General features: G+C 53.3%; 1 protein-coding gene across 2 annotated transcripts in view; it reads right to left on the minus strand.

Annotated features, from left to right (window-relative positions):
* CACNA1H (calcium voltage-gated channel subunit alpha1 H) overlaps positions 1-25,624 on the minus strand; it is a 160,140-nt gene that overhangs the window by 54,057 nt on the left and 80,459 nt on the right. For both annotated transcript variants that reach the window (XM_039560454.1, XM_039560453.1), the window contains exons 8-10: positions 24,158-24,250; positions 21,531-22,323; positions 16,448-16,863 (exon numbers count right to left, since the gene is read on the minus strand). In XM_039560454.1, coding sequence (XP_039416388.1) covers positions 16,448-16,863; positions 21,531-22,323; positions 24,158-24,250 — 1,302 coding nt within the window. The remainder of the gene's footprint in view (positions 1-16,447; positions 16,864-21,530; positions 22,324-24,157; positions 24,251-25,624) is intronic.

The following is a 25,624-nucleotide window of genomic DNA, read 5'->3' on the forward strand; positions in this document are numbered from 1 at the left end:
GGCGCAAGGTCCCACGTGGCAGGACATATTTGCAGTATTACTTTCCCATTTCTCAGTTTCATTCAGCAAAATGCAATTTCATTTCCAGTGACATAAATGCCAAGCAGGATTAGATCAACTGCTGCCTCCTGCAGCCTCTGGAGGACGGGACCTGGGCAATCTGAAATGTTATCAGCAGAACTGTTTGGAAAAGCAGGCCAATCAGCCGGATTACATCCGGACAGAGGAGCACTTGGAGCGACAGATGGCTCCGAAAGAATGAAAACAACCCACCCAAACCTCCAAAACAATGCCCCGAAGCAGGCCAGAAGTGCTCGGGTTCAGTTATTAAATAAGAAGTCACAGCAGGAAGGGGCCAGCTCTCCAAACAAGCAGGGAATGGCTCCAGCAACGCCCCAGGAGCAGATGGGAGAACTGGAATCTGCACACTGGTCCCACCTGTCAGGAAAAAGAGGGAAAATGGGAATACAGCTGCACGGAGGCCAGGGAACGTCTCCTGGGTTGGGCGCAGGGATCGCCCTCAGCAGAGCCTCAGGAGATGCTCCGGCACCTTCCCAGCATTCCAGAGCCGGCCCCGTTCCTGGAGCCTTTTCCCTGGAAACAGCAGCAGGTTTCTCTCCGCTGCCATCCCACCCTGCACGGCCTTGGCTCCTTTAAAAGCCTCTGGCCAAAATCCAGGGAATTCATCCAGCCTGAATCATTCCCATCCATATGTTGAGGAGCCCTTCAAAGCACCAGCGGACCTGCCGGGCGGGACATCTCGGAGCATGGCCTGGGCTGACTCTCATCCAGGAGATTTGGCTTCTCCCTCGCCATAAAAAAACTACATTCACACAAGGAATTCTCTCCACACAGCTCCTGCCCACTGCAAAGCTGTTGCTGACCACGCTCTGCGCTGAAGTCAATAATTAACGGCCCCAAAATCATCAGCCTGAAATCAGCTTTGTTTGGCTGGTTAACCACAAAGGATTAATTTTTAAAAAATACTGCTGCATTCCTACTGATTTACCGTCCTTTTTTTATGTATTAACAAACATACTTTTATATTTAGGCTGAAGATATCTCGTATTGTATTAATTAGAAAGAAGAACGAGGCTCTACCTTTTCCTTTCCGGTGTGAGCTGAGCGCTGGGATATGAAGAGATGGAATATTTAAGCTTGGGATACACACAAAACCCACGGGATATTCTACAGCCCCTCGCAGGCAAAAAGGAACACAGAGACCCTGCCTGAAGGAACCTGCACAAGAAATGAGGGTTAATAATGGATTTTCCTTGGAAAAATCCTCCACAGCTGCCCGGGGGTTCCGGATGCCCATCACAGGTGGCACCACGTCCACTGATGGTGGCAGGACATGCACACAGAGAGAGCAAAGAACCATTTCCCAACTCTTTGATGCTACTTTAGCAACGATTCCATGATCTTTATGCAGCTCCTGGCTCTCTGAAACACCAGGATCAAAGGCCTCCGGGTTGTCATCAGCAGACAAACCCAATCGAAGTTGTTTACTTTGGCCGAGTTAATGGCACTGGAAATATTTAATCAAAAAATGGACACGCTCCCCCTCTATTACTGCCAAGATGATTCAGAAGGGGACACTTAAATCGGGTTTGTCAAGCCATTACTCATCCCCTGCTAATAGAGCTTTATGGAGAGTCCCTTGGAAAAAGGCACTTTTGGGATCTGCGGGCTCGGCAGAGATGAAACGCATCAGGAAAACATGGCAGGGGCTGCTGCTGGGAGGAAAGACGGGGATGGGCTTGGTCTGTATCTGAGAAAGAGCTCGGCTTAGTCATCTGTGCAGGCCAAGGAGAGGAGCTGGAGTGGCTGGAGGGGGAAATGGGTTCAAGGAGAGGCCAATTCCTGAGGAAAACGGGAGCCAGTGGCTGGACCCGACCTCTGAGTGCCCAAGTGAGACATGAAGACATGGGAGAAAACTGGGAGAGACTGGAAGAGGTTCAAGGGTCTTGGAATAGGAGAAGGAAACAAAAATGTTGGAGGACACCAGGAGAAAATCTGGGGGTGTGTGTCATTTGGGAACAGGGAGCTCTCTACAGGTTTCCCTTTGGAAAACAGAATCCCAGACCGGTTTGGCTTGAAGGGACCTTAAAGATCACCCAGTCCCACCCCCGACACCTTCCACTATCCCAGGTTGCTCCAAGCCCCATCCAACCTGGCCTTGGGCACTGCCAGGGATCCAGGGGCAGCCACAGCTTCTCTGGGCACCCTGTGCCAGGGCCTGCCCACCCTCCCAGCCAGGAATTCCTTCCCCATATCCCGTCTATCCCTGCCCTCTGGCAGTTTGAAGCCATTCCCCCTGTCCTGCCACCCCAGGCTCTTACAAACAGTCTCTCCCCATCTTCCTTGCAGATTCCCTTCAGGCACTGAAAGGCCACAACTTGGTCACCCCAAACCCTTCTCTTTTGCAGGCTGAACAATCCCAATTCCAGTTAATCCCAATTAACCAGGAACATTCAGCTTCTCAATGCCATGAAACCTCTGGCCACCCTGCCAAGGGAACACTTGATTCTGCCTTACAGCCTGAGGATAGACCAGCCGAGCTGAGCTCTGTTTATTGTGATTTTTGTGACACTGGACTGAAAAGATCCCTTGGGATCCAAGGATCCAAGTCATTCCTAGGGTGGGTCACTCACGTTTTCCATGGGCTGATGAAGCTCAGGGATATCCAATGGGGAGAGCACAGCTGGAGGAACCTCCTGCCCTTTTATCTCCCAAGACTGGACTGCACTTGGTACAGCCCCAATTTGATGCAGCTTCCCAAAGAGTTTAAGATTCCAAGGTTTAACGGCACGGAAATGCTCATCTGCAAATCCACAGCTGTAACCCAGGCAGCAGCTCCTCCGTGCTCAGATCAAACATGCAGCCAGGAGAACAAATCCAGGCGAAATCCACTTTTCCTCCCCTCTAGCGAACCCAAAGCGACCCCAGCAATCATTCCAAGCTTCTTTTTGTCCCGGAAAGCACAAAGCTGTGACAGCCCAGGGTGCTCCAGCCCGCAGCCACAGCAGGCAGATGGGAACCTTGGAGTTCCACGCTGTTCTTCCGAATGAATTATTGATCCCTCCTTTTAGCCACGAGCACCGGGCTAGAGCAGCAATTAAAGCCCACCCACGAGGAGCAGGAAGGAAAAGCAAGAAGACAAAAAGGTACAAAAGCAGAGGCTGTGTTTGCCAGCAGCCTCCGGCACGTGCAGCTGGCACTGGGGATGAGCCGCTCCTGGGGGCTCCTGCTCCAGTTTAGCTCAGGAATTATGGAATCATGGAATGCCCTGAGCTGGGAGGGACACACAAGGAGCAGAGTCCAGCTCCTGCCCTGCACAGCCACCACAAAAATCCCACCCCGTGCATCCCTGGGAGCGTTGTCCTGGAGCTCTGGGGCCATGCCCATTCCCTGGGAAGCTGTTCCAGTGCCTGACACCCTGTGGGGGAAGAACCTTTCCCTAAAATCCAACCGAAACATCCCTGGCACAGCTCCACCAGGGAGCAGAGCTCTCCATGGCCCTCAGGAGTAGCTCCAGGCCCTTTGTGTCTGAGGAATTTAAAAATAACAACAACCGCCACCGACATCCCTCCTGCTCCCCAGGACAGGAGCAGCTCGTTCTGCTGAGGCGGGGAAGGGCTCCAGAGGTCAGGAAGGAATTCCAAGGCAGAGCTGCCCTTCAGCACAGTTGGATCACCTGGACCCTGCACTGAGGGAAAGCTTGGAATAACCAAGTGGGAGCACAGAGCAGCAGGAGAGCTCAGCGACTCCTGCCCCTCATTGCCTGTTTGTATCCTATGATCCTATCCAGCTGTTTCACCTGGCACAATCCCTCGATTTCAGAGTCTGGAGATGGCCCAGTGCTCCCACATGTTCACCTTCTTGACAGGAAAACCTCCAATTAACTTCTACGAAACCACCACCAATATTCACAGAGATCACTGCGCTGGCCCGGCGCTGTGCTTGTCCCGTCACACTTATTCCTAGCATTGGGAGAAGAACACAAAAGTCTGGAAAATAGGACTTCAAACTGAGGACGTGACTTTCCATCGAATTTTTCTCATTCCTTTTGCAGGAACGATACCTCACCCCCGAGCATGGCCTGGATTTCAGTGTGGTTTTATTGTTCTGGGAACAAAATGATACAGGGAAAAAAAAATCAGTGGTTCTAATTTGATATAATGGCATAAAATCACTGCTAAAACAATGACATTCAGCTGTATTAGCCCTAATAACAGCAGCGCTAATTAAAATCATCGCAGCTCACTATTAATGAGGTTGGTGAACACCTGAGACTCTCCCCAAGCAGGAGTGGATGGGTTTGGTTCTGGGGGTCATTAGTTCATGGTGAGCTGGGCAAAGGGGGCTGTTAAGAACATTAATTACCTGCCACTAATTACGGCAGCAATAACAACACCGCTCCAATCATCCCGAGAATCCCAGGCTCTGCCAAGCCCCTGCCACATCCCACATCCAGCTGGGGAGAAGCTGGAAAAACCAACAAACAAGGATTTCACTGGATTGCCCATCCCTGGGAGTGTCCAAGGCCCGGCTGGACGAGGCTTGGAGCACCCTGGGACAGTGGGAGGTGTCCCTGCCCATGGAACAAGATCCCTTTCACGGTCCCTTCCAACCCAAACTGTTCTGGGATTATTTCATTTGCAACTTTCCCTCTTCCATGCCCCAGACAAGTTTTCCTCCCGGTTTTTCCCAGCCCTGCCATGGTTCTGAGTGGCAGAAGTGAAGCAGCTCCCACAGGAAGAGCCATGAGGAGCAGACACAGAACCAGGGCTGCTCCAAACCTCTGCTCTGCCCACACCCCACGGCTGCTCCGGGGCCTGGATCCACCTCCTACTCCCAGGAAAAAGCCAAACCGATCCCTCCAGGCAGGGATGGAACAGGCGACACAAGGTTTGACTTGCAGAGAGTGGGAGTGAAAGAGAATTTAGATTGCAGCTCCTGCCTGGTGGCTTTAACAAACTCCTAAAGCCACACCACCGACGCCACGCAAACACCGAGCCCCCGAGAAAGCCACGAGCTCCCAAACACTCCTGCCCTGATGGAAACCCTCCTCACGGGCTCCCAAAGCGGACAGACCATGCTGAAAGGTGTCGAATTATTGTATTTGTGGCATCCACGGCGCATCTCAAGCAATTATTTGCTAAAAGCCCGGCTGGAGGAGGTGGCAGGGGTTTCCATGGCGATGAGCTGTCATTGCCTTGGTGACCACGGGCTGGCGGTGCTGCTGGAGCGCCGTGACCTCTGCACAGCTGGGCACAGCACGGAATTTCCTCCTTCCCTGCCTAATGATGGCTCTTACCGGAGCTTGGCCCCAGCCAGGACTTGCCTCAGGTGGTTGAGCAGATCCAGGGAAGCATCCTCGGTTCGTGGCTGCCCCTGGTAGCCAACCCTGAATTAACCTTTCCCTCTGTCAGCTCAAGCCAAGCCCAGCTCCAATCCCAGCTGCTCCTGAGCCTCCATCCACCAAGTAGAAAATGAAGCAGAGGACGCCCAGCACTTCATTAGCCCAGAGATCAAAAGCAAATTAATCTGTCTGCGTTTCAACCTTTTAAGAGAGGTCACAGCGAGACACAGATATGTTAACAAGGTGCAGGGGTGGGCTGGCACTTCAAAAAGCAGCTTTGCAGTTTCCTCCCAGGTAAGGAATTCATCCAGATTTCTGTGGAAGAGCCAGAACTGAGTCTGTCTCCCTCTGAACCATTTCCCAGGTAAAGTCTGTGTTACCATAAAAGCCTCATCCTGAGCTCACATGGCAGGAAATTGGTGCATCTCTGCCTGTGAGTGCTTCCACTGCTTCCCTTCCCAACTTTTATGGCTGGACACGCGTTCCTGCCTGGCTGCCAGCCCAAAACCTGACTCCACTGAAGCATTACTCGAGTTCCTTTTCAAATCCAACCCCTGCACTCTGCAACCCCAAAGTGGTTTCCATGGAGATGCTAAAAAAGCAGAACGGCACCTTCGGGGTGCAGAACTGGGCTTGGCAGAAACTTGGGAGAGCGGCAAAGGCGGGGAGAGAGGAGTGAGGAGGGAATTTGGGACCTGCTGGCTCCGAGCTGCTGGGAATGGGGTCCCAGTTTGGCTTCGCTCACACAACTGTGGAATCACAGAATGTCCTGACTGGAAGGGATCCACAGGGATCATCCAGCCCAGCTCCTGGCCCTGCATGGACACCCCAACAGCCCCACCCTGGGCATCCCTGGCAGCGCTGTCCAGCCACTCCTGGAGCTCTGGCAGCCTCGGGGCTGGGACCATTCCCTGGGAAGCCTGGGCAGTGCCCAGCACCCTCTGGGGGAGAACCTTTCCCTGAAATCCAGCCTGAGCCTTCCCTGGCACAGCTCCAGTCCTTCCCTGGTCCCAGAGAGCAGAGATTGGAGCTGCCCCTCGGGAGGAGTTGCAGATCCCGAGGAGTCTCCCCTCAGTCTCCTCCAGACAGACTGAGGCATGGAAAAGCCCATGGACACGGCCAAAACTTCACATCCTGCTGACACAACTCCCTTGAGCCACACAGAGCCCAAACCAGAGTGCAGTGACCCCAAGGAGACACAGCCACATCCTCTAACGAGTCCTTCTACTCCAAGCACACTATTCCCAAGCAGATTTGATACTTTCCAGTCCAAATTCCTCCTTTAAACAAAGGCCAGAAGGGATTTTGTCTTATTTCAGCCTTAAAATCACCCAGCCAGGACTCACACTTCAGACAGAGCAGCGAGGAAGCACAAGGGGACAGTGCTGGAGTGGCAGGGGACACTGGGGGACAGGCAGAGCATCCCAGCCTTCAGCACAGGGATTGGGACATCTGGAGAACACACCAGAAGTGTTCTGGAGCATCCTCTGCCTCCCGGTGAGTGCTCACCCCTGGGATTTGAGCGTATGGCTGCAGCAAGCCTGCCAGTGCCAGCCTGATCCTACAACTAACCAACCACCCCCTCAGGCTCCCCAGCCTCTATTTCCCCCCCTGTATCATACGAGGGAGAAGAATTCCATTTGGGGTCTCAAGAGTTTCCAGTGAGGATATACAATTAGAAAAGTGTTCGCTGCAGATGATGATAAATAACCCCGGGCAGGAGAACCTTGGAAAAGATCTGTTCTCCAGGCGGCTGTGATGACACAGAGCTTTCTGCAGGGCTGTTCTACAAGCTCTCCCCTGAGCCCAAACTTGTTAACCTTCATTTCCCTGCCTGTTTGCAGAGGAGTGACAGCTGCAGCCATAAATCCAGCACTCAGGTTTGGTGTCAGAGTTAAAAAATCAAATGTGGATGAAACCCTCTGCTGTTACACGCTGACGAGCAAGGGGGGAGGGGGTGGGGGGGCGGAGGGAGTGGGAGGAAATCCATGGCTTTAAAATAATTTCTGAAATACAAAAGTCGGGTGGGAAACATCCACTGCACCGTTTGCTTCCCTCATTACCTGTCTGGGCATCTGAGCCTGCCTGTCCATCACTCCCTCCCAGGTTAAAGCCTCAGGAACAGGGACAAAGCCGTGCTTGGGAAAGGAAAGAGCTGAGGAACATCCCCAGCCACCAAAGTCCCCACGCTGCAGCCAGGGAGCGATTGCTGCCGCTCTGGGGGTGTCTGTGTGTGCTGGGAGCCTGGCAGTGGGAAGGGAGGGATGGAAATCCCATCATTCCAGCCTGGAAAGAGGCGGCACAGTCAGGGGAGGAAGCAGAGAGATAGAGATGCTCTTCTGGATATCTCCCAGAAGTGTTTTGGGAGCTTATGAGTTGTTCCCCGCATCACCCCTGGCTCTAACGCTTCCAGAGGCATCCACAGCTCCAGTCCCAGCACAAACTGGGAATTCTGGCAGCGAATCCCCTGCGCTCCCCGCTCTGCAGCTCAGCCCCTGGCGCTCTGGCACTCGCAGCAGCGGGACCTGCCAGCACCGCAAACACCACAGCAGTAGCGCTGCTTTGGAGACACCCGAGATGCTGATGGCTCCTTCTGGCAGCTCCCAGACACTTCAGCACCAGGGAGGGCTCTGCAGCACCGCAGGCCGCCGCCGAGGAGATAATTGCCCAGCAACCCGCTCTTCCCAGCCTCTCCGGCTCCAAAGCATTTCCACGAACGACTTTCAACTCTTTGTCCTCCCCGCAGCAGCGCCCGGGACGAACGATGCCCTCAGGGTGGATGTTTTGCCCCTGAACCCTTCAGGAATGAAAGGAAAACACTGATTCTCTCCCCTATGCCGTTCTCACCCCGTGGTTTGATTAATTCCCGTTTATCGACTGGATTTGAGGCGGGTTGGAGCTGGGAAATTCCTGCCTGGCGAACACAGAGGCAGGGATTTGTGCCCCTGATGCCAGCACTGCTGCAGGTGGAGTTCTGGGAGCAGCCAGCACCCTCTGGCCTCCCAAGCCACCCCGATCCAAAGGAACTGGGAAGCACGGAGCAATCCATGTATAGTCATGTTGAGAGGCAGGGAATTACGGGATCCATCTGTCTGCAGCAAAGCCAATTCCCTTTGGAGTATATAAAATTAACTCCTTTTTTTTAAAATGTTCCTTTCTCTTTTTTTACTACAGTCAAAACTTTCGGATTTGCCAGCGTGTGGGACAAGGAGAGGACAAGGACAGGGAGAGAGGAGACATTAATCTGGACAGGGATCAGGCAGGAGAGAAAACTCCTGGGAAAGTGGTCTCCTGGCCCATCCTCCCTGCTCTGAAAAGCTTTGCCACTGATGCTCCGAGGCCTGTGCGCAGCGTTTTTCCCAAATTGGGAGTCGGGCTGTCTTTAGGGCTGCAAAGCAGACAGAGCAAACAAAAATAGAGCTTGAAAAGAATGTGAGCAGGGATGCCAAAGCTGCCTCATTTCTGAGAGTCTCGCTCCTCTCAGATCAGCTTTCTGCCCCCACCTCCCAAAGCCACTCCTGTAAAAGCATCCCCGTCTTGGAACACAAACCCCAGAAGGAGCTTTGAAGGTGACATCTCAAACTTCATTCATAATCCTGGGAAATCTCACTGTCCTGGGTGGAGAATCCTGGTTAAAACCTGAGGAAAATCCAGCTGGCAGCAGTGGGGAATGGGGCTCGTTAGGTACCCAGGGGGAAGGAGCTCCATTGTTACCCTGAGCATCTTTAATCCACACCTGGCTGCTTTTTCCATGCCTTCCCAACATTTCTCCCAGTTAAATCAGCTTTAGAAGTGCAGGGCTGTTCCCATTCCCAATGCTATTATGACTTGCAACAACTCAGAATCACTAAAATTAGAAAAAACCTCCAAGCTCATCAAGCCCAACCTTTGAATGCCACCAACCCACATCCTGAAATGCCACATCCATGGATTTTCCCAATGCTTCCAAGGATGGTGACCCCACCACTACCCTGGGCAGCCTCTTGCACTGTTGAACCACTTTTCCAGCGAGTGAACGTTCCCCAGTATCCCACCTGACCCATGTGGCTGGGAGCCCCACGTGGCACAGAGCACACCGCAATCCTTGTCTCAAGGAACAAAAAATCCAAGGAAACAAAAGCTGGATGCAGAAACATCCTCAGCTCATGGTGTTCCTGCTACACCAGCAGTTGCATCCCTCCTGTGACAATCCAAACCATTCCTTGCTTCCTAAGATGCCAAAATTTCCCTGCCTCGTGCCTGGTTTGGTTGTCCCAGTCTTTCACTATTCCCTCTCTGCTCTCCCTGCTTTTGTCCCTGCTTTTCCTGGGGGCACCTGGGAGGATGGGAGCTGCTGCCACGTGCAGGGGGTGCTGGGGGGAGCCAGCTGGGGCACTGTGACATCTCTGGGGTCGCCGATCACAGCTGGCACCGGAGCTGCTCCCAGAACTCGCCCCTTGTCACCGCCCCCCTGAGGGGCTGCCCTTGGAGCAGGGAGTTTGCTGACCAAAGCCACCCTCCTCTCCCAAACCCACTCCCAGATGGAAAGCACGGAGCTGGCTGGCAGCAGGAAGGCCCAGGCTCGACACAGCCCCGCTCTGTGGCTGTGGAAGCCCCTTCATCGCAAGCCCCCGTGTCCCTCTGCACAAAGCTGCGACACGGTGCCAACCCTGCCCGGCCTGGAGCACATCAGAGCCACTGGCTGGGATTTACACACATTCCTGACAGGATGCAGCTGCCAAGAGCTCTCTGCTCTCATCCTGGGGGCTGCATTCCGCTCCGTTTATTTTCCCTGCCAGCTGAAACTCAAACAATCCGGCTGCAGCCTCCAGCTGCCGGCCCCGTGCCACCCCGGGGGTTTTTGGAGCGGGGCTTTGCACGGGATCAGGGCACTGGGGATGGCTCCCTGTGGGATCCAGATGGAAAAACCACATCTGGGGGGTCCTGCATGCTGTGGGACTGAACACATCTCCAGCTTGCAGGCAGCAGGGAAAGCTGTCACTGTCACCTGCCTGGGAAGCTGGGATTTCTATCGCAGTCCCTCAGCACAGAGAACAACCAGCGGTGTGAGGGGAAGCAGTGGCAGCGGGAAACATGGCCACAGTTCCACAGGGAATATCCGGATATTCCCATGGCTAACGAGAACATCCAGAGGAGCAGCTCCGGCTGGAAGGCCCCTGGTGCTCGGGGTGTCAGCACTGGGGTGAGTTATGACCTCAGCCCTGCCCTGCAGAGGTGCTGCTCCTGTCTGCTCCAAGGCCCGGGAATGGAAGGATCTCTGGGATCTCTTTTCCTTATATAGTAAAAAAAAATATCCCAAGAGAAGGAAAACAGAGCAGGGGAGGAGCCCTTAAATTGGAGAAAAGGGGGAGAGAGGAGGCTCCATGTGGAAGGATGTGGTTTATCCATGACAATGATCCAACACCGAGCTGGGACACCTGGATTTTCCCTGCCAACCCTTGCTACCAGTTCATGCTATCCCACCTCTGATCCCTGATTCCTTCTAAGGTGGGAATGGCACCTTCCAGGGGCACAAAACCTGGAAAACACCTCTTTCTTCCCAAAGTTCACCTGGCAAAGCCCTTCCCAGAGCGGAGGCAGAATTCAGGTTATCCACAAGTTGTGGGAAAAGCCGAATTTCCATCACAGATGTGTTTTCCACGGATCCAACCAAAGCTTGGAGAAAGTTGTCCACTCGCTGCTGGGACCTTGGAGAGGGAGCAGGGAAGGGAGAGCTTGGAATGCAGCTGGCACAGCCCAAGCACAGACCAAAGGACTCCTGAGGGCAGCATGAGTCTCACACCATTTATACAACAACCACAAACACACTGGGATGAATTTTCACATCCCAGCCTGGGCTGGGGGAATCACTTTTCCTCAAATCCAGCCGGGTGTGTGAGTCCTTAAAATTGGATCCTGCAAAAATCGGGAAGAGCGAACAAGTTTTACCAGCTGAAAGCGCAAATCTCAGCTCAGGGTAATATTTTATTGACTCACAACTCAAAAGGAATTTCAGCGATTTGATTCAAACACTGCTGAAAAATTCTGCTCTGCTTTCTGCTTAAGTGCTGAGCTTTCCATGCCAAACCAATTTTTCAAGGCGAAATTGGCAAATGCTAAAACAGGACGTCGCTGCTGAAGCGAGTGCTCCCCTCAATCACACAGAATGACTTTTACTCCAGAATAATAAAATGTTCTACTCAGAACTGGTGCTGCTCTCACTCTGACAAGCCACGGACCACTGGGTGCCCCTCAAGGTCAGCTCCAACCTGCTCCAAAGGCAGCTGCTCCCAACGAAACACACCATGGATGAGGGATCAGAAAAGCAATTAAAAGCTCTTTGAACAGCAATAGCTTGGAACAAATACTAATTTGTACTTCTCTGCTGAGAAGAGAATATAAAATAACATTTCTAGTGCCATTTGATGTAAATGGAGCCTTTTATGTGGAATCATTACGAGTATCAACAGCTCCTTCAGCAAATTCTTCTGGGAAGCCAAGTGGGGGGCTCCTGGATGGTTTCCCTCTGCAGGGATAACGCCAGCGCCTCTCCCGGGCAAGTGAAGGGCTCTGTCCTCCTCCTGGATAATCCTGGAGCTGGGAATCGAGGCAGGCTGAAGGAGCAATTATTTCCTCAGAGCACTCAGCCGACTCTGGGGCAAAAAGGAATTGGTTTTCCGTGGCAGAGAGGCACTTGGAAACGTCCTGGAATAGGATGCCTGTGCCAGGTGTCCCAGCCCACCATCCCAAAGGCATGGCACAGGCGGTGCCTTTGGAGTGCCCTATTCCCTGCTTGGTTGCTGCAGTGCCGTGGCACATTCTCAGATCCTCTGGAGAGTTGTCAGCTGCAATGAATGCAGAACAAACTCATCCAATGTTCTGAAATTGCCTGGAAGATTAATGCAAGGATCGCCTCCCTCTTTGTGCTTGGCTCTCCTCATCCGTGGGAGCGCTCATTGTGCTGGGGACAGATTAATTAATAAATAAATAAATAAATAAACAAACACAGCACAGGAGGGGAAAAAAAATACCCCAAGGACTCTAAACCAGGCAATTAACCTTTGAAATCCAAGCTGTGCTGCTGCTAATGAACAGCACCCTGGAACCTCCTAATTCCCAGCCATGTCCGAGGTGGAGCTGGCTGTGAACCCTGAGGACGCGCCGGGCAGGATCCGACTGCTCCCAACGCCTGGAATGCCAAGGAAACGCTTCCCATCAGCAGCTGCCCAGATCTCCTGCCACCAGCGGGCTGTGCTGCCATGAAATCTTTGCTGTGCCTCGTGAGAAAAGCAGCAGCAGCTCTGCAAAGCAGCTCTGGCATCTCCTCACCTTCCCCGTGAGCTGTCGTGTCCTCAGGCACAGGACAGGATCCCGGCCTCGAGGGAATGACACGGTTTGGAACAATGGTTTGGAACGTGTCAGGAAGAGATTCTTCCCTGTGAGGGTGGGGAGGCCCTGGCACAGATTCCCAGCCCTTGGATCCCTGGAGGTGTCCAAGGCCAGGTTGGATGAGGCTTGGAGCAGCCTGGGACAGTGGGAGGTGTCCCTGCCCGTGGCTGGGGTGAATGAGGTGATGTTTCCAGTCCCTTCCAACCCAAACCATTCCATGATTCCATGAGTCCACCCAGGCTCCGTGCATTAAAGGGGGTGGTGCCACTTAGCCAAAAGCAACCATGTGAGAAGAGTGGTGGGAGCTTGACATTCCCATAAAAACCCGGACTGAAGTCCTGAAGGGCTCTGGATATGGACAGGGCTCTCCTTCATCTGGAGGCAGCACCTGAGGCTGTGGCAGTACCACCTACAGCTCCTCCCGATCTCTGCTCCCTGGGACAGGGACAGGATCCAGGGCATGGGAATGGGATTTCAGGGAAAGGTTCTTCCCCAGAGGGTGCTGGGCACTGCCCAGGCTCCCCAGGGAATGGTCCCGGCCCCAAGGCTCCCAGAGCTCCAGGAGTGTTTGGAGACCGCTGCCAGGGATGCCCAGGGTGGGGTTGTTGGGGTGTCTGTGCAGGGCCAGGGATTGGGCTGGATGATCCCTGTGGATCCTTCCAAACTCAGGAGCTTCTGTGATTCCAAAGACAAAGAAGGCCCACAAGCCCAGTGGGTTTTACCTCCAGCCTGACACCTTCCAAGCGCGATTCCCTCATCCACAAGAGCCGGACAATGATGCTCCACTGCCTCAAGAGGGCTCCGTGGGACTTCTCTGCAGAGCTCTGCTGCGTGCCAGGATGACAGGAGTGAGACCGGCAGGACGAGCCCTGCCATCCTGCTCCATCGCCCTCCCCGTGCGTTCAGAACCCCTCACCCTTCCCACACACACAGTGTTGGTGCCTTGGCTCTGATCAGACCCAATACAAATCTGTTTTCTGTGTCCATATATCTGCAAAGCCACAGGTGACTGCTGAGAAGTTGGAAAAGAAAAGCAAGAAGCCATGAATAAGTTTTATAAAAGGGATTGGGCATTTCCCCGTGGACAGTGAGGTTTGGGATGGGCTTCCCTGGGGCTGCTGCTCTGGGTTGTTTCAGTTTGATACAATCAGTCAATGGCCTAAAACAAATGGCCAAAGTCAAGAGCAGCAAAGCTGCTGAAGCTGTTTCACCCTGAATAAATGGTGGGAAGTGTTGGTGGGACAGCATGCCCAGAGAAGCTGTGGATGTCCCATCCCTGGAAGTGTCCAAGGCCAGGCTGGAGCAACCTGGGATAGTGGAAGGTGTCGCTGTTGGAATGGATGAACTTTAACACTGCAACCCAAACCATTGCAGGATTTTGTGATTGTGTTTTGCAGGGATTCAGGGCCAGCAGACTCCTTCCCGTGCTGCCACCAGCAGGCACGGAGCACAGGCTTCCCAGGATTCCCTAAACTCTGCCTTTGGAGTAACGTGGGACAGCCTGGTGGGAGCAAGGAAAACAGAGGAGAGCCACAAGGGAGCTCCTAAATCCTTAGGATTTGGGGAATGGCCTCCTGATTTGCCCTTGGGAAGAGAGAGATGACAATGGCAACACCCACACCTGGTTACAGCCTGGGGGAGGCGCAGAACTTCCCACTTGGAATGTTCTGGGAGCAGAGGTGACTGGGCAGCATCCAGAGAGGTGTGATCCCACTGTTTTTCCTGGCAGGCTCATGATCCCAAACGGAGCCATTTTCCCTCCCCTCCACCCCAACACCGCGCTGTGGCTCTGGGACACTTTGCCCAGACACCTCCTGCTGCTCTCCACACAAACCATCCCCACCCCGAGCCTTGCAGCCAACTCTCACACGAGGGGTCTCCCAAATTGCCCCACTTTGCCCACAGATTTTTGTGCCAAATTTGGGAGCCCAGAACCATTTTTCCTTGGATTCGGACGGTGCCTCAGCCCCTGGGACACCGCTGGGAGGAGAGGGCTTGGGCGAGGTGTCACCAAGTTGGGCTCTGACACTCTGACATGCCTCATTATCCCAGTGTCCCAGGCACGTGCAGGAACTTTTCCAGGTTTCACTTCCAAATTCCTCCCCTTTTATTGGGCAGTGCCTGCGAGCAGAGCTGGCAGGAATCTGACGCTCCACAGCCAAAAAGCTCTGGAATCTTTATTGCCACTGGCTTCGAGATGCCCTAAAGCCAACCTTTTACAAGGTAAAATCCAATAAAAGCCAGCCAGCTACAGCTCTCCTTTGTTAGCAGCGAGGCTGTAATTATCCCAATTCACTTTATGGGAGTGACTGGGGACATGCTCCATGCGATCCCTGGATTTTCTCCCTGCTTCCTGCCTCAGTTTTCCCCCAGCTCCCATCACGGCAATATCCGAGGGCTGACAAAGCTGTATCCGCCTGACAGAAGAGTATCCATGCAGAAATGAGGAATGAATGGCCTATTCAGAAGCCACTGACAAGGTGTATTTCCCAATTATAGAACTTCTTGTGGAACAGCTAAGCGGGATTCGACAGGGAGCTGACAGGGACAGCTCAATCCCTGTTGGATCTGGATGCTTTGCTGTAATTCTGATTTGTTGTTGCACGGTTGAGGTGGTTTTAGCTGAGTCCTGGGTTTTTTTGGAGGAAAAGAAGTCTCAGCTTAAAATAGCAGGGGTTAAGGCACAGGAGTGGAGAGAAAATGAAGTAGCAGCACTCCAGAGGGGTGTCTGTCATGGTCCTGAGCAGTGCTTAATCCTGGGAAATGATGGAGAAGGGGCTGCAGAGCCTCTCGTCCTGCCTTTGGGTGGATTATGCTGCTCTGCCTTTCCTCCTCATTCCCGAACAGACAGACCATGGAAGAGAGGAGGAGCGGCTTTAAAAATAACCCTGACCTGGTCGTGACCCTGCAGGAAAGGTTTTCGGGGAGCGCTGGATGCCTTTGATCCCAGAAGAGCAGATCCTGGCCTCCCTGGGATACGTTTCCTGCACCTGACACAGAGGTGGCATGAGAAATTCCCGAGCACGCCTGGAGAAAACAGCGGAAAATCCCCAGTTTTTCCAAGAAAGAAAAGCCCAGAAGAACAGAACTTTGCCAGGGTGACCAAGTGGAGATGCTCAGATGTCTCAGCTCCCTCTCCCACGGCACAGCCCCTCCAGTCCCAAGCTGTCCTCAGCCCCAGCACCGCTTCCTGCCACCCCAGCACCGGGAAGAACGGCACCATTCCTCTTCCCTCCCTCCGAACACTTCAATAAAGACCTACTCACACTTTGTGAGAGCAAATTAAAGGGTTCGGAGCCTTCATCAGGGAGGCCCTAATTTCTTCCTCTTTGGTGCTTTTAGCATTGCCTGATAGTTTAAGTCTTATCTGAAGGTCCAAATCAAAGAAATTCCCGTGTGGGTCATCTCCACCACAACCATCAGACCAAAGGTATTTCCACCACAAAAATTCCTGTTTATATGAACAATTCCCGGCCAACCAGCAGCCAGGCTCTGAGCAGACACATCCAACACACACATTTCAGCTCTGCACACCCCAGCAGCACTTCCAGCTGTCCCACACCCCAAAGGATTCTCCTGCTCCTCACAGGATCATCTTCAGCCCCATTTCCAACAATGACAATCCTCGTTCCTCCTGACATTGCTTTAGAGCGACCCCAAGCCACCGCTCCAGGAGCACCTGAACCCCAAACCCCGAGGGTCCCGGTCACTCACCTGCTCGTGGTACTCGATGCCCATGCTGAGGGTGTTGATGAGGATGGCGATCATGATCCCGCGGTTGAAGTATTTGCTCTCCACGATCCGCTTGAGTTTGGTGCCGAACGCCCGCCACAGCTTTGTCACCTTGTTCCTCTCCTTGGCTTTCTTCTTCTTCCTCCTCCTCCTGACCCGCTGCTGCTGGAGCTGGTCCCGGTGGTCGCCGTGCCGCAGGTCCTGCGTGAACTCGTAGACGCCGTTGCTGTCGGAGTCGCCGTTGCTGTCGGAGTCGCTGAGGGCGAACTCGGGGTCGTCCAGGAGGCTGGCACAGAAGGGACAGTCCTGCAGCTCGCAGCTCAGCCGGGGGCCACCAGGGCTGGGCAGCGCCCCGGCTGTGCTCAGCCCCGACAGCCGGCTGGGCGTCCGGCGGAGACCTGCGAGGGACAAGGGCACCGTGAGCCACTGAGAGACACTGCTGAGAGCCACCATGCTCTGAGAGCCACTGAGAGCCACCACACACCAAGAGCCACTACTGAGAGCCACCGTGAGACACCACTGAGAGCCACCACACACCAAGAGCCACCACTGAGAGCCACCGTGAGACACCACTGAGCACCACCAGGCACTGGCAGCGACCATGGGCCACCACATGCTGGAGGACATTGCATGGTGGAAGAAACTGTGCACCGAGAGCCACTGTGAGTCACTGTGAGCCATCATGCCCCAAAAGCGACTGTGAACAACCGAGGGCTACCGAGAGCCACCATGGGCCACCTAGAGCTACTGTGAGTCGCTGTGAGTCACTGAGAGCCACCACATGCCAGGAGACATCATGCATAGTGAGCCACTGCATGCCGGGAGCAACTGCGCATCAAAGCCACCGAGAGCCACCGCGTGCTGCAATTAACCCCAAGTTGGGTGACATCATGCACTGGGAGCCACTGGGAGCCACCAAAAGCCACTGGGAGCCACCAAAAGCCTCTGCACACCAAGAGCCATCACGCACTGAGAGCCACCGTGAGCCACCATGAGCCACCACGCAGCTTGGCACAGGGAACACTCCGGGTGTCAGCAGCTCCTGCCACATCCTCAATAAAGGCAATCCCAGGATCGTTACGGTTGGAAGAGACCTTCAAGGTCATCGAGTCCAACCTGGGACCGATCACTGCCAGCCCATTAAACCGCGTTGGGAAGTGCCAGGTCTGCTTGGGTTCTGAACACTCGCAGGGATGGTCCCTCCCCCACTGCCCTGGGCAGCCCATTCCAAAGTTTAAACATCCTTTCAGTGAAGGAATTTTCCCAACATCCAACCTGAACCTCCCCTGGCACAACTGGAGCTCATTCCCTCTTGTCCCGTTGTTCCCTGGGAACAGAGCTGAGCCCCCCCGGCTGCCTCCTTCTGCCAGGGAGTTGTGGAGAGTGAGAAGGTTCCCCCTGAGCCTCCTTTTCTCCAGGCTGAGCCCCACAACTGCTCCTCACAGGAATTATTCTCCAGAGCCTACAAAAGCCTTCCAGCCATTCATCCTCCCAAGCAGCTCTGGTTTGGCCTCCTTTTCCCCTCTTGGTCCCTTTTCCCACCCTCTCCCCGCTCCATGGGCTCTCATTTTGTGTCCCAGGCTGAGGGAGGAGTGACTGGCCCACCTCTCCCATTCAATTAGTCCTGATTATCCCTGAGCAGGCTCCCATCATTAACGATCTCTCAGCACTATCAAGCTGTTCCACCCAATTTAGCCACTGCTGCCATTTAGTTCCTAATGAGCAGGGAGAGGGAGAAGGGACCAAAGGTGGCTGCAGACCACGGATCACAGCTCGGAGAGTCACGGAGTCCCCTCAGTCTCCTTCAGCCTTTAATAAAGCTCAGGTGGATCCGTTGCCTGAGGCTTAGGGGGGTTTAAAATCAAACACGTGTTTTGCGGTGTGAGGAGAAATTCAGACTGTCCTGGAGCCAGGGAATGGAAGGACAGGGACAAGAGTAACTGGGATGATTTGGGTGGAACAGCAGCCAGATTTGATTTCCTCATATTTAGGAATCCAATTCATAAGCCTCCTCATATGTAGGAACCTTATTCTTAGTCTCCTTATATTTAGGAACCAGGTATTAATGGCAGGAAAAACCCCTGTAGCGGGAGCACACTACTGGGAACACGGGATCCTTCCCTCAAAATGCCATTTCAGCACCAGTTCCTTGGGCTTCAGGGATAAAAGGCAAAGGCACAATTTTCCCCTCTCATAGAACCATGGAAAAGACCTCTAAGGACACCGAGTCCATTAACCTAGCACCACTAAACCACATCTGTAAGTGCCACATCCACATGTCCCCGTCCGGAGGTGGCACGGGGACCACTTGGATCAGTTTTGGGGAGCCCAGGCTAAAAGCAGTGGCTGCTCCTGTCTCTGGGCCCTGGAGCTTGGAGCTCACCCAGCAGGAATGCTGATTCCAGCCACAGCACGGAAGACAAGGCAGCACCAAACCAAGCCAACGCATCCCTTCGCTGGAAAACGGGGATGTGACCAGAGTCAAACCACATTTTCCTTGCCTGAACGTCACAGGGATATCAGTGGCTTTCAGAACGGCCTTGGAGGACAGGCCTGGGTCCTGGGCATTGCGTCAAAGCCACCAGGAGCATCAGGAATATTTTGCCCCTTCCACATCAGTGCGGTGCTCCTGCTCAGGACTGAGCCAAGGAGGAAAGGCTCAGCCCAGCCTCGAGAGCAGCACAGGGAGGGGGCTGCCAGATGGCTTTTAATGCTATCAAAGTGTTAAAAACGATATGAAAAGCCCTGGCGCCGCAGATGTCTTCAAAATACCAGAGTCTCCTTGGCTGCCTGCTAAAATAACCTCCAGCATTGCAGGGCACGGAACACGGGGAACAGGCTGTACTCTGAGCTCTTCAAATCCACAACAAAAGAGGCAGGAGAATGCTCTCTCCCACAACTGCATCCTTCCCAGCAGACAGCAACCTTGCCTCCAGCTGGGGCTGGGAGAGCCCGGGCTGTTAATGCTCCTTAATGCTCTCAATTATCACTCCCGTGCTCCCCTTGCACAAGTCCTGCACTGAACATGCTCTGCTTGTTGACCTGGCAGAGGAGAGGGAGAATTAAAGGCTCTTTGTTTGCCCAAAAATGCTGAGGAAGGGTTGGGAGAGCTTGGGATTTTTCCCCAGGCTCTTTTGCTAAGTTTTAGGGATGGAGAAATGGGAGCTGGGGGCTGTGCCCAGCAGGGATACATCCTGGCACTTAAAGATCGTCCCAAAGCCTGGAAGTCACATCCATCACTCCCAGTGCAGAACTGACCCTGACTCAGCCCTGCTGGGGTGGCTGAGTGGGAAGAAGGGCCTGGAAAGAGCCAGATCCATGGAGGGGAAGAGCTGGGCACTCCCAGGGTCTCCAAGTGGATACGGCTGCCCTGAATCCCTCCCCAGCCCATTTTCCTCAGGGGATGGATGAGCAGCCTCTTGCCACCTTCCAGCCCTTCCCAGCTGTGACCACACTTCTGGAAGAGACAAAACAATTCCAGGAGATTTGTTTAAAGCATTTTGGCATCCTCTGGGCTGAAATCCCTCTGTGGAAAGAGGACACTGTAATTGCATTACTAATGACAACTCAATCTAATCCCAGCTTTCAAAGAACCACCCTAGGCTACAGGAATATCTCCTAAATCACTGATTTGGCTCGGGGATGTCGCAGTTGGGACTGAGATTTGGGCCTTTCTTCTCCTAAAAAGGACCCCAGCAGCAAGCAGGCAGATCCAAACTCTGACTTCAACAGCTCTCCTGCTCCTTTCTTTCCCAATCCCAGCCTTCTGCAGAGCCTGGGTTTTTATCTCAAGGTAAAAACCCATTCTCCTAAAAACCATCATCAATTTGCACAGCTAAGGAAGAAGCAGTGATTTATACAAAGTCCTTGCTGAACAACAGAGCTGTTGGCAGTAACCTTGCCCCCCGTGCCAAGCTTCCGAGCGTTCGGAAGCGTCTGCCCGAGGCAGTTTCTATAAACAATCCACTTTTACCCTTTTGTGTGGTCCTTCAAAACAAGAAAATGAACAAAGGCAAGCCACCCAACCTCTCTGTCAAGCAACCTTTTCCCCCAAGCCAAGCTTGGTATTTTTTTCAGCACATCCATCACCAGGGTAAATATTTGTGTCCATGCACACGCAAATAAACAGTTTTGGAAAACACAGGCACTGAAAAAACCCAAATGACGAGTTTGGCTTAAAGAGATTAAAAACCAGAAGCTGGATCTTTGTGACTTTTCACTGTTTGAGGGCTTAAGAGTATTTTGGAGCTTTTAGCTCCAGCCATGAGGGCTGGAAAAACATTTTATAAAATAGAAATCCAAGTGTTGCGTGTAATCACTGCTCCAGTGGGTGATCTATGTGTGAGGGGAGATAAAACCTCACTGGCTGTGCTGGAGTGGCTGCATCCGTGCAGAGAGGATGGGAAAGAAGTGCCGAAGAGTTCCCCAAAATGCTCCTCAGATCGAATGGAGCCCCAAATCTGCAGGAAAACTCAGCCCCACATTTCTTCTGCACATGGGGAAAGCCTGAGGTGTGCAGCTCTGCTCCTGTTGTGCCCTCCACACGTCCTCTGAGCATTGAACCCGCTGCTCCTCCTTGCCAAAAAGAAATTCAGAGGCTCCAGGGCCCATCAGAGCAGAACTGGAAGTGTCTGGTTTGAGCTCTTTCAGTGCCTGCCTGTTTCAAACTTCTCAGTTTGCTTTATCTCATGCTTCTCCCGCAGCTTCCACCTGCTCATCCTTTTCAAGGCACCATCTCCCAGCCCCTGGGGGTTCCCTGCTGGAGCTGGCAGCTCCAGCACTCACTGCAGGTGTAATCCCATGGTTCTGGTTTTGGGTGGGAAGAGAGGGAGCACCTCCAGGGTATCACAAAGCACATGAGAGCCCAAATCCAGATTTTATAACCACAGGAAAGAGGCTTCCAGCGGTGGCCTGGGCCATCCAGTGATGGTGAGTACAAGGACGGAGGGAACAGAGCTCCCAACCCTCAGCACCCCACAGGGCTGCCATTAAAACCTCGGTGCTTGAGCCATTCCCCCTTCTCCCAGTTTTCCTAAGCAAAAAACCCCAGCTTGGTTGCCCTTACCATGCTCTCCCACCAGCTGCTGCAGCTTCCCGTAAGAATCCAGGCCCAAATTCCCTGGGCTGTTCACCACGGCCACCGGAGAATTCCCGTTCTTCTTCCCTTTGGGAAGGGGCGTGGAGCCGCCCTTGCTGCCAGGGGAGGGCAGGATAGTGGGGTAGTTCATGCTGCCGTGGGTGGCCAGCCCGGCCAGTTTGCTGCCAGCAGGGGCACTGGGAGCCTTGCAGCCCCCGGGGGGCCCCTCCACGTGGCAATCCGCGTGGTAAATGCTGTGCACGGCCTCGGCATCGGCACGGGGAGCAGCAGGGCCCTGCGGCCTGGGCGAGGGAGGAGGGGGAAGCATCAGCTGCCTGCCAGGCTTCATCACCTGCAGCTCCAGCTCGCAGATCTCGGGGTTGGCACGAGGCCCACGGGGGCTCCCGTTGCTGATGTGGTAGTGGTGGTGGTGGTGGTGGTGATGGTGGTGGATCAGGTGGTGGATGGAGGTGATTCTCCTCCTGCTGCGCTGGCTCTGCCCGCTGCTGCTGCTGTTGGGGTTGACTTTTTTCCGGCGTTTGCTCTGCCAGTTGTTGTAGAGGCGGATTGTCCTTCGCTTCACCTTCCTGAAGATGTGGCAGATGTACTTGAGCAGCTCCTCGTAGCAGCTGCCCGGCTCCGAGAAGCTGGCGATGGTGCTGTCGTTGGACAGGTAGCGCGCCCGCTGCTCCTGCATCAGCTGGTTCTCCCGCTGCTTGGTCTCCGAAAACTGGGTCGCTATCACCACCAGACACAGGTTAATCATGAAGAAGGAGCCGACCTGGTGAGAACACAGGGAAAGGAGTCAGCAGGGGGTGCACGCAGCAGGGGAAGCTCCTCACCACCACACGCGGTTCTCGGCGAGCCTGGGATCTCCAAACGTGCCAAATCCCAGGGTCTGCTCACCAAATGCGCTGCCAATGTGTGCCTGAGCTGCTAAATTTGATGGGAACCATGATCAATGGTTTTAGCAACAGCTCTCTCCCCTCAAAGCGATGGCATTTGCTACTAACACAGGGTGTGTGAAACACAACCAGGCCCCACCGCAAGGCTGATTTGGACATTCACGGAATCCCAGAATCCCAGAATGAACCAGGTTGGAAAAGAACTTTGAGACCATTGAGTCCAACCCGTGACCCAACACCTCCTCACCAACTAAACCATGGCACTTAGGGCCATGTCCAGGCGGTTTTTAAACATGTCCAGGGATGGTGACTCCACCCCCTCCCTGGGCAGACAATTCCAGTGCCCAATCACTCTTCAAGTGAAGGGTTTTTCCCTGAAATTTGGCCAGCCTGCAGGGGAAGACGATTTCAAGTCCAATTTGTGCTGTTTTGAAACATCCTCTTCTCTTCTTCAATCATTTCACACCCCAAAAGTGTGTGCCCTCATTGTGGGGGTACAGTCAGGGCCCATGGATCTGTGACCTTGTGCTCCTGGGACTCCCTGACACAGGAATGCATCTCCAGGACACTCAGTGCTCCCGAGGGGCTGATTCAGTGCCTGGTTGAGTTGATGCGTTCTTGAGTGACACCAAGTTTTCAAAATGAAGTCCCAAGGACAAGAAAGTGATGTGACCTAAGGCCGCATACTCCCCTCAGCTGTCGAGCCCACAAAGTGATTTTTCGCCGCTTGTGGTCCTAAATGAGCCAAAGGGAAATGTCAAATCTTCCCAGAAGGGAATCGCTGCCCTGAGGGGTGACAAGGGAGTGACGTCAGGGCAGTGCCACTGTCTGCAGGGCCAGCCCTGGGCACGGACAGATTTAATCTGGGATTGTCTGGTGGATCCTCAGGGAAGCTGTGTGGAGATGGTTCGTGGTGCTGCTTTCCGGTGCGGATGCTCCTGGAGAAGCAGCAAAGGTGCCTTTCCCAGCTCCAGGTGACTCGGGCAGGAGTCACCTTCTGGCTTTTCCACACGGATCCACTTGGAGAGAACGGCTCAACGGAGCGGAGTGTAAATCTCTGTTCAAGGCCCATTGCTACAGCTCAGAAATCCCTGACTTCTCCAGGGCACTCCCACACTGCTCTGATCCAGGTTTTTCCCACTGCTGGTGGGAACTGGTTTGGCTTCCCAAGGCCTCCGAACCCACACTGACGAGGACAGGGTTACCTCTAAGGACTACCCAGTCACAAAATCACTTTTAAACACCTCCATCCCATGTCCTGCTGACATCTTTGTGGTACCTTTCCCTTTGCCCCCTTCCTGCCTTAAGTATTTCACTTTTCCACTTCCTGGAGGAGGTTGTGCCCTTTGGAAAACCAAAGATATGGAATGGCAGTTGCCAGCACCCCTGCAGTGGGTAACATTTTGTTTGTAGGAATGTGAGACCTCAGAGAGCTGAGAATTATTATTATTTAAAGAGTTCGGGTGAAATTCAAAGGTTTGAGGGCTCCCCAAAGAAATGAGGCTCCCTCTGGCATGTTGAGGTCAAAGGAGGAGAAGCCTGGACTTTTTGGCACAGACACATCCAGGTGACAAGACCGAGACTGGGAGGGCAAGAGGGAGGCAAAGCCCTGAATCCTGAATCCTTCCTGGCTCCTCCCAGTGAAAAAAACAAGGAACAGCTTCACCCCCCAAGGACAAGGAAAAGGAGTGTCTCCCAGGTCATACTTACTATGATGAGCAGTATAAAATATATAAAATTGTAAAAAGAATGTGCATCCATCACGTAATACATGATGTCCACCCATCCTTCCAGGGTTATCACCTGCAGGGAGACAGAGAAACAGAGTGTGAGGACAAAAGTCACCCAAAAAACCTCTTAAATGTTGATTTTCTGGTAGTGCCAGGTACCCATCGCTCCACAGAAACTCTTGGGATCCGTCCAGAGCTCTGTTCCCAGTTGGTTTGGGAGAGAAGGAATGTGTGGCCAAAGGAAGGGCCTGAGGTTCCTACAGGAATCTGCTACAATTAAACCCACGAAACATTCAAATAAACCACCTGAAACGTTGGTTCTGAGGCAAAGAAATTCCAAGGAGGGATTATAATCCAAAACAAAAAAAGCCTCTCCCTGCAGAGATCTGGAGTTTTCACCTAAGGTGCTGGTTTTGTAACATAACCCAGAAAATTCCCACATTTTTAACTTCATTTTGTTTCCGCAGACCCAATTTCCTTGTGATTCCTCCTGGCTCAGCATCACAACTGCACCACCACTATCAGAGTGGGAGAGCGTCTGAATGGAAGAGAGACTTTAATTAAATGTAGGCTTGATTTAAGCCTCGTTTTCTCAGCCTTCCCCTAAAAAAAGCAGCTGAGGGTTTAATTAACACCACCCAGGCTGTGTGCAGAGCTCCACCACGTAATTTACACTTTTTATTTAGATAAAACACACCCAACTTCCAGCGCTGCCTTGCTACTAGAGCTGAAATTCCATCCTGGAATTCCAATTTCCAGCAGAATCCAAGCTCCTGGCTGAACTCACTCCCAGCGACGTCCCCTGCTCACCACACCTCACGTGGGCCTCAGAGGTCTTGGCAAACCCCATTTTCAGTGGCATCATTCCTGATTTAAACCACGTCTGCAGGGAAGGACTTTGCTGTGGGAAGAGAAGGCTCAGACCTCATGGATGTGGGGGATTTTCCGTGTGGTGCGTCCCCAAAAGCTGATCCATAAACCCCTCTCTCCTGTGGCAGTTAATAAAACCTTGCAGGGAAGTCACATCATGAATCCATTAATTCCCTGGGGATTTTTTACCCAAGGAAGCTCCTGGATATGGATTTTCAGGCGTTCACACAACCATCAGTACCCACAGCTTCTCTGGGACTCGGAGCAGCTCAGGGCTGCTGGAAGGGAAACTCTGCCTCTTTGGGATTTCTCAGCCCAAATTCAAAATGCTGATGTTTCCCCTGCAAGTCTTCCAAGCTTCTTCCCATGTGGGAGCTCGTGCAGCTGAGTGAGAAGGCAGCACAGCTCAAACCAACCAACCCCATGTGCCAAGGAGCAGATCCTTTGTGGAATTTGTCTCTGCAGCCGTTTCCCGCGTCAGGGCTCTTGAAGGCTCACGGGAATCAGGTCTGACACGTTGGCTGCCTTCACAAACTGCTCCCACCTCTCCTGTTCCTCCTCACATCCATCAGCTGCT

The sequence above is a fragment of the Corvus cornix genome, chromosome 14, assembly GCF_000738735.6.
Source record: "Corvus cornix cornix isolate S_Up_H32 chromosome 14, ASM73873v5, whole genome shotgun sequence".
NCBI lineage: Eukaryota > Metazoa > Chordata > Aves > Passeriformes > Corvidae > Corvus > Corvus cornix.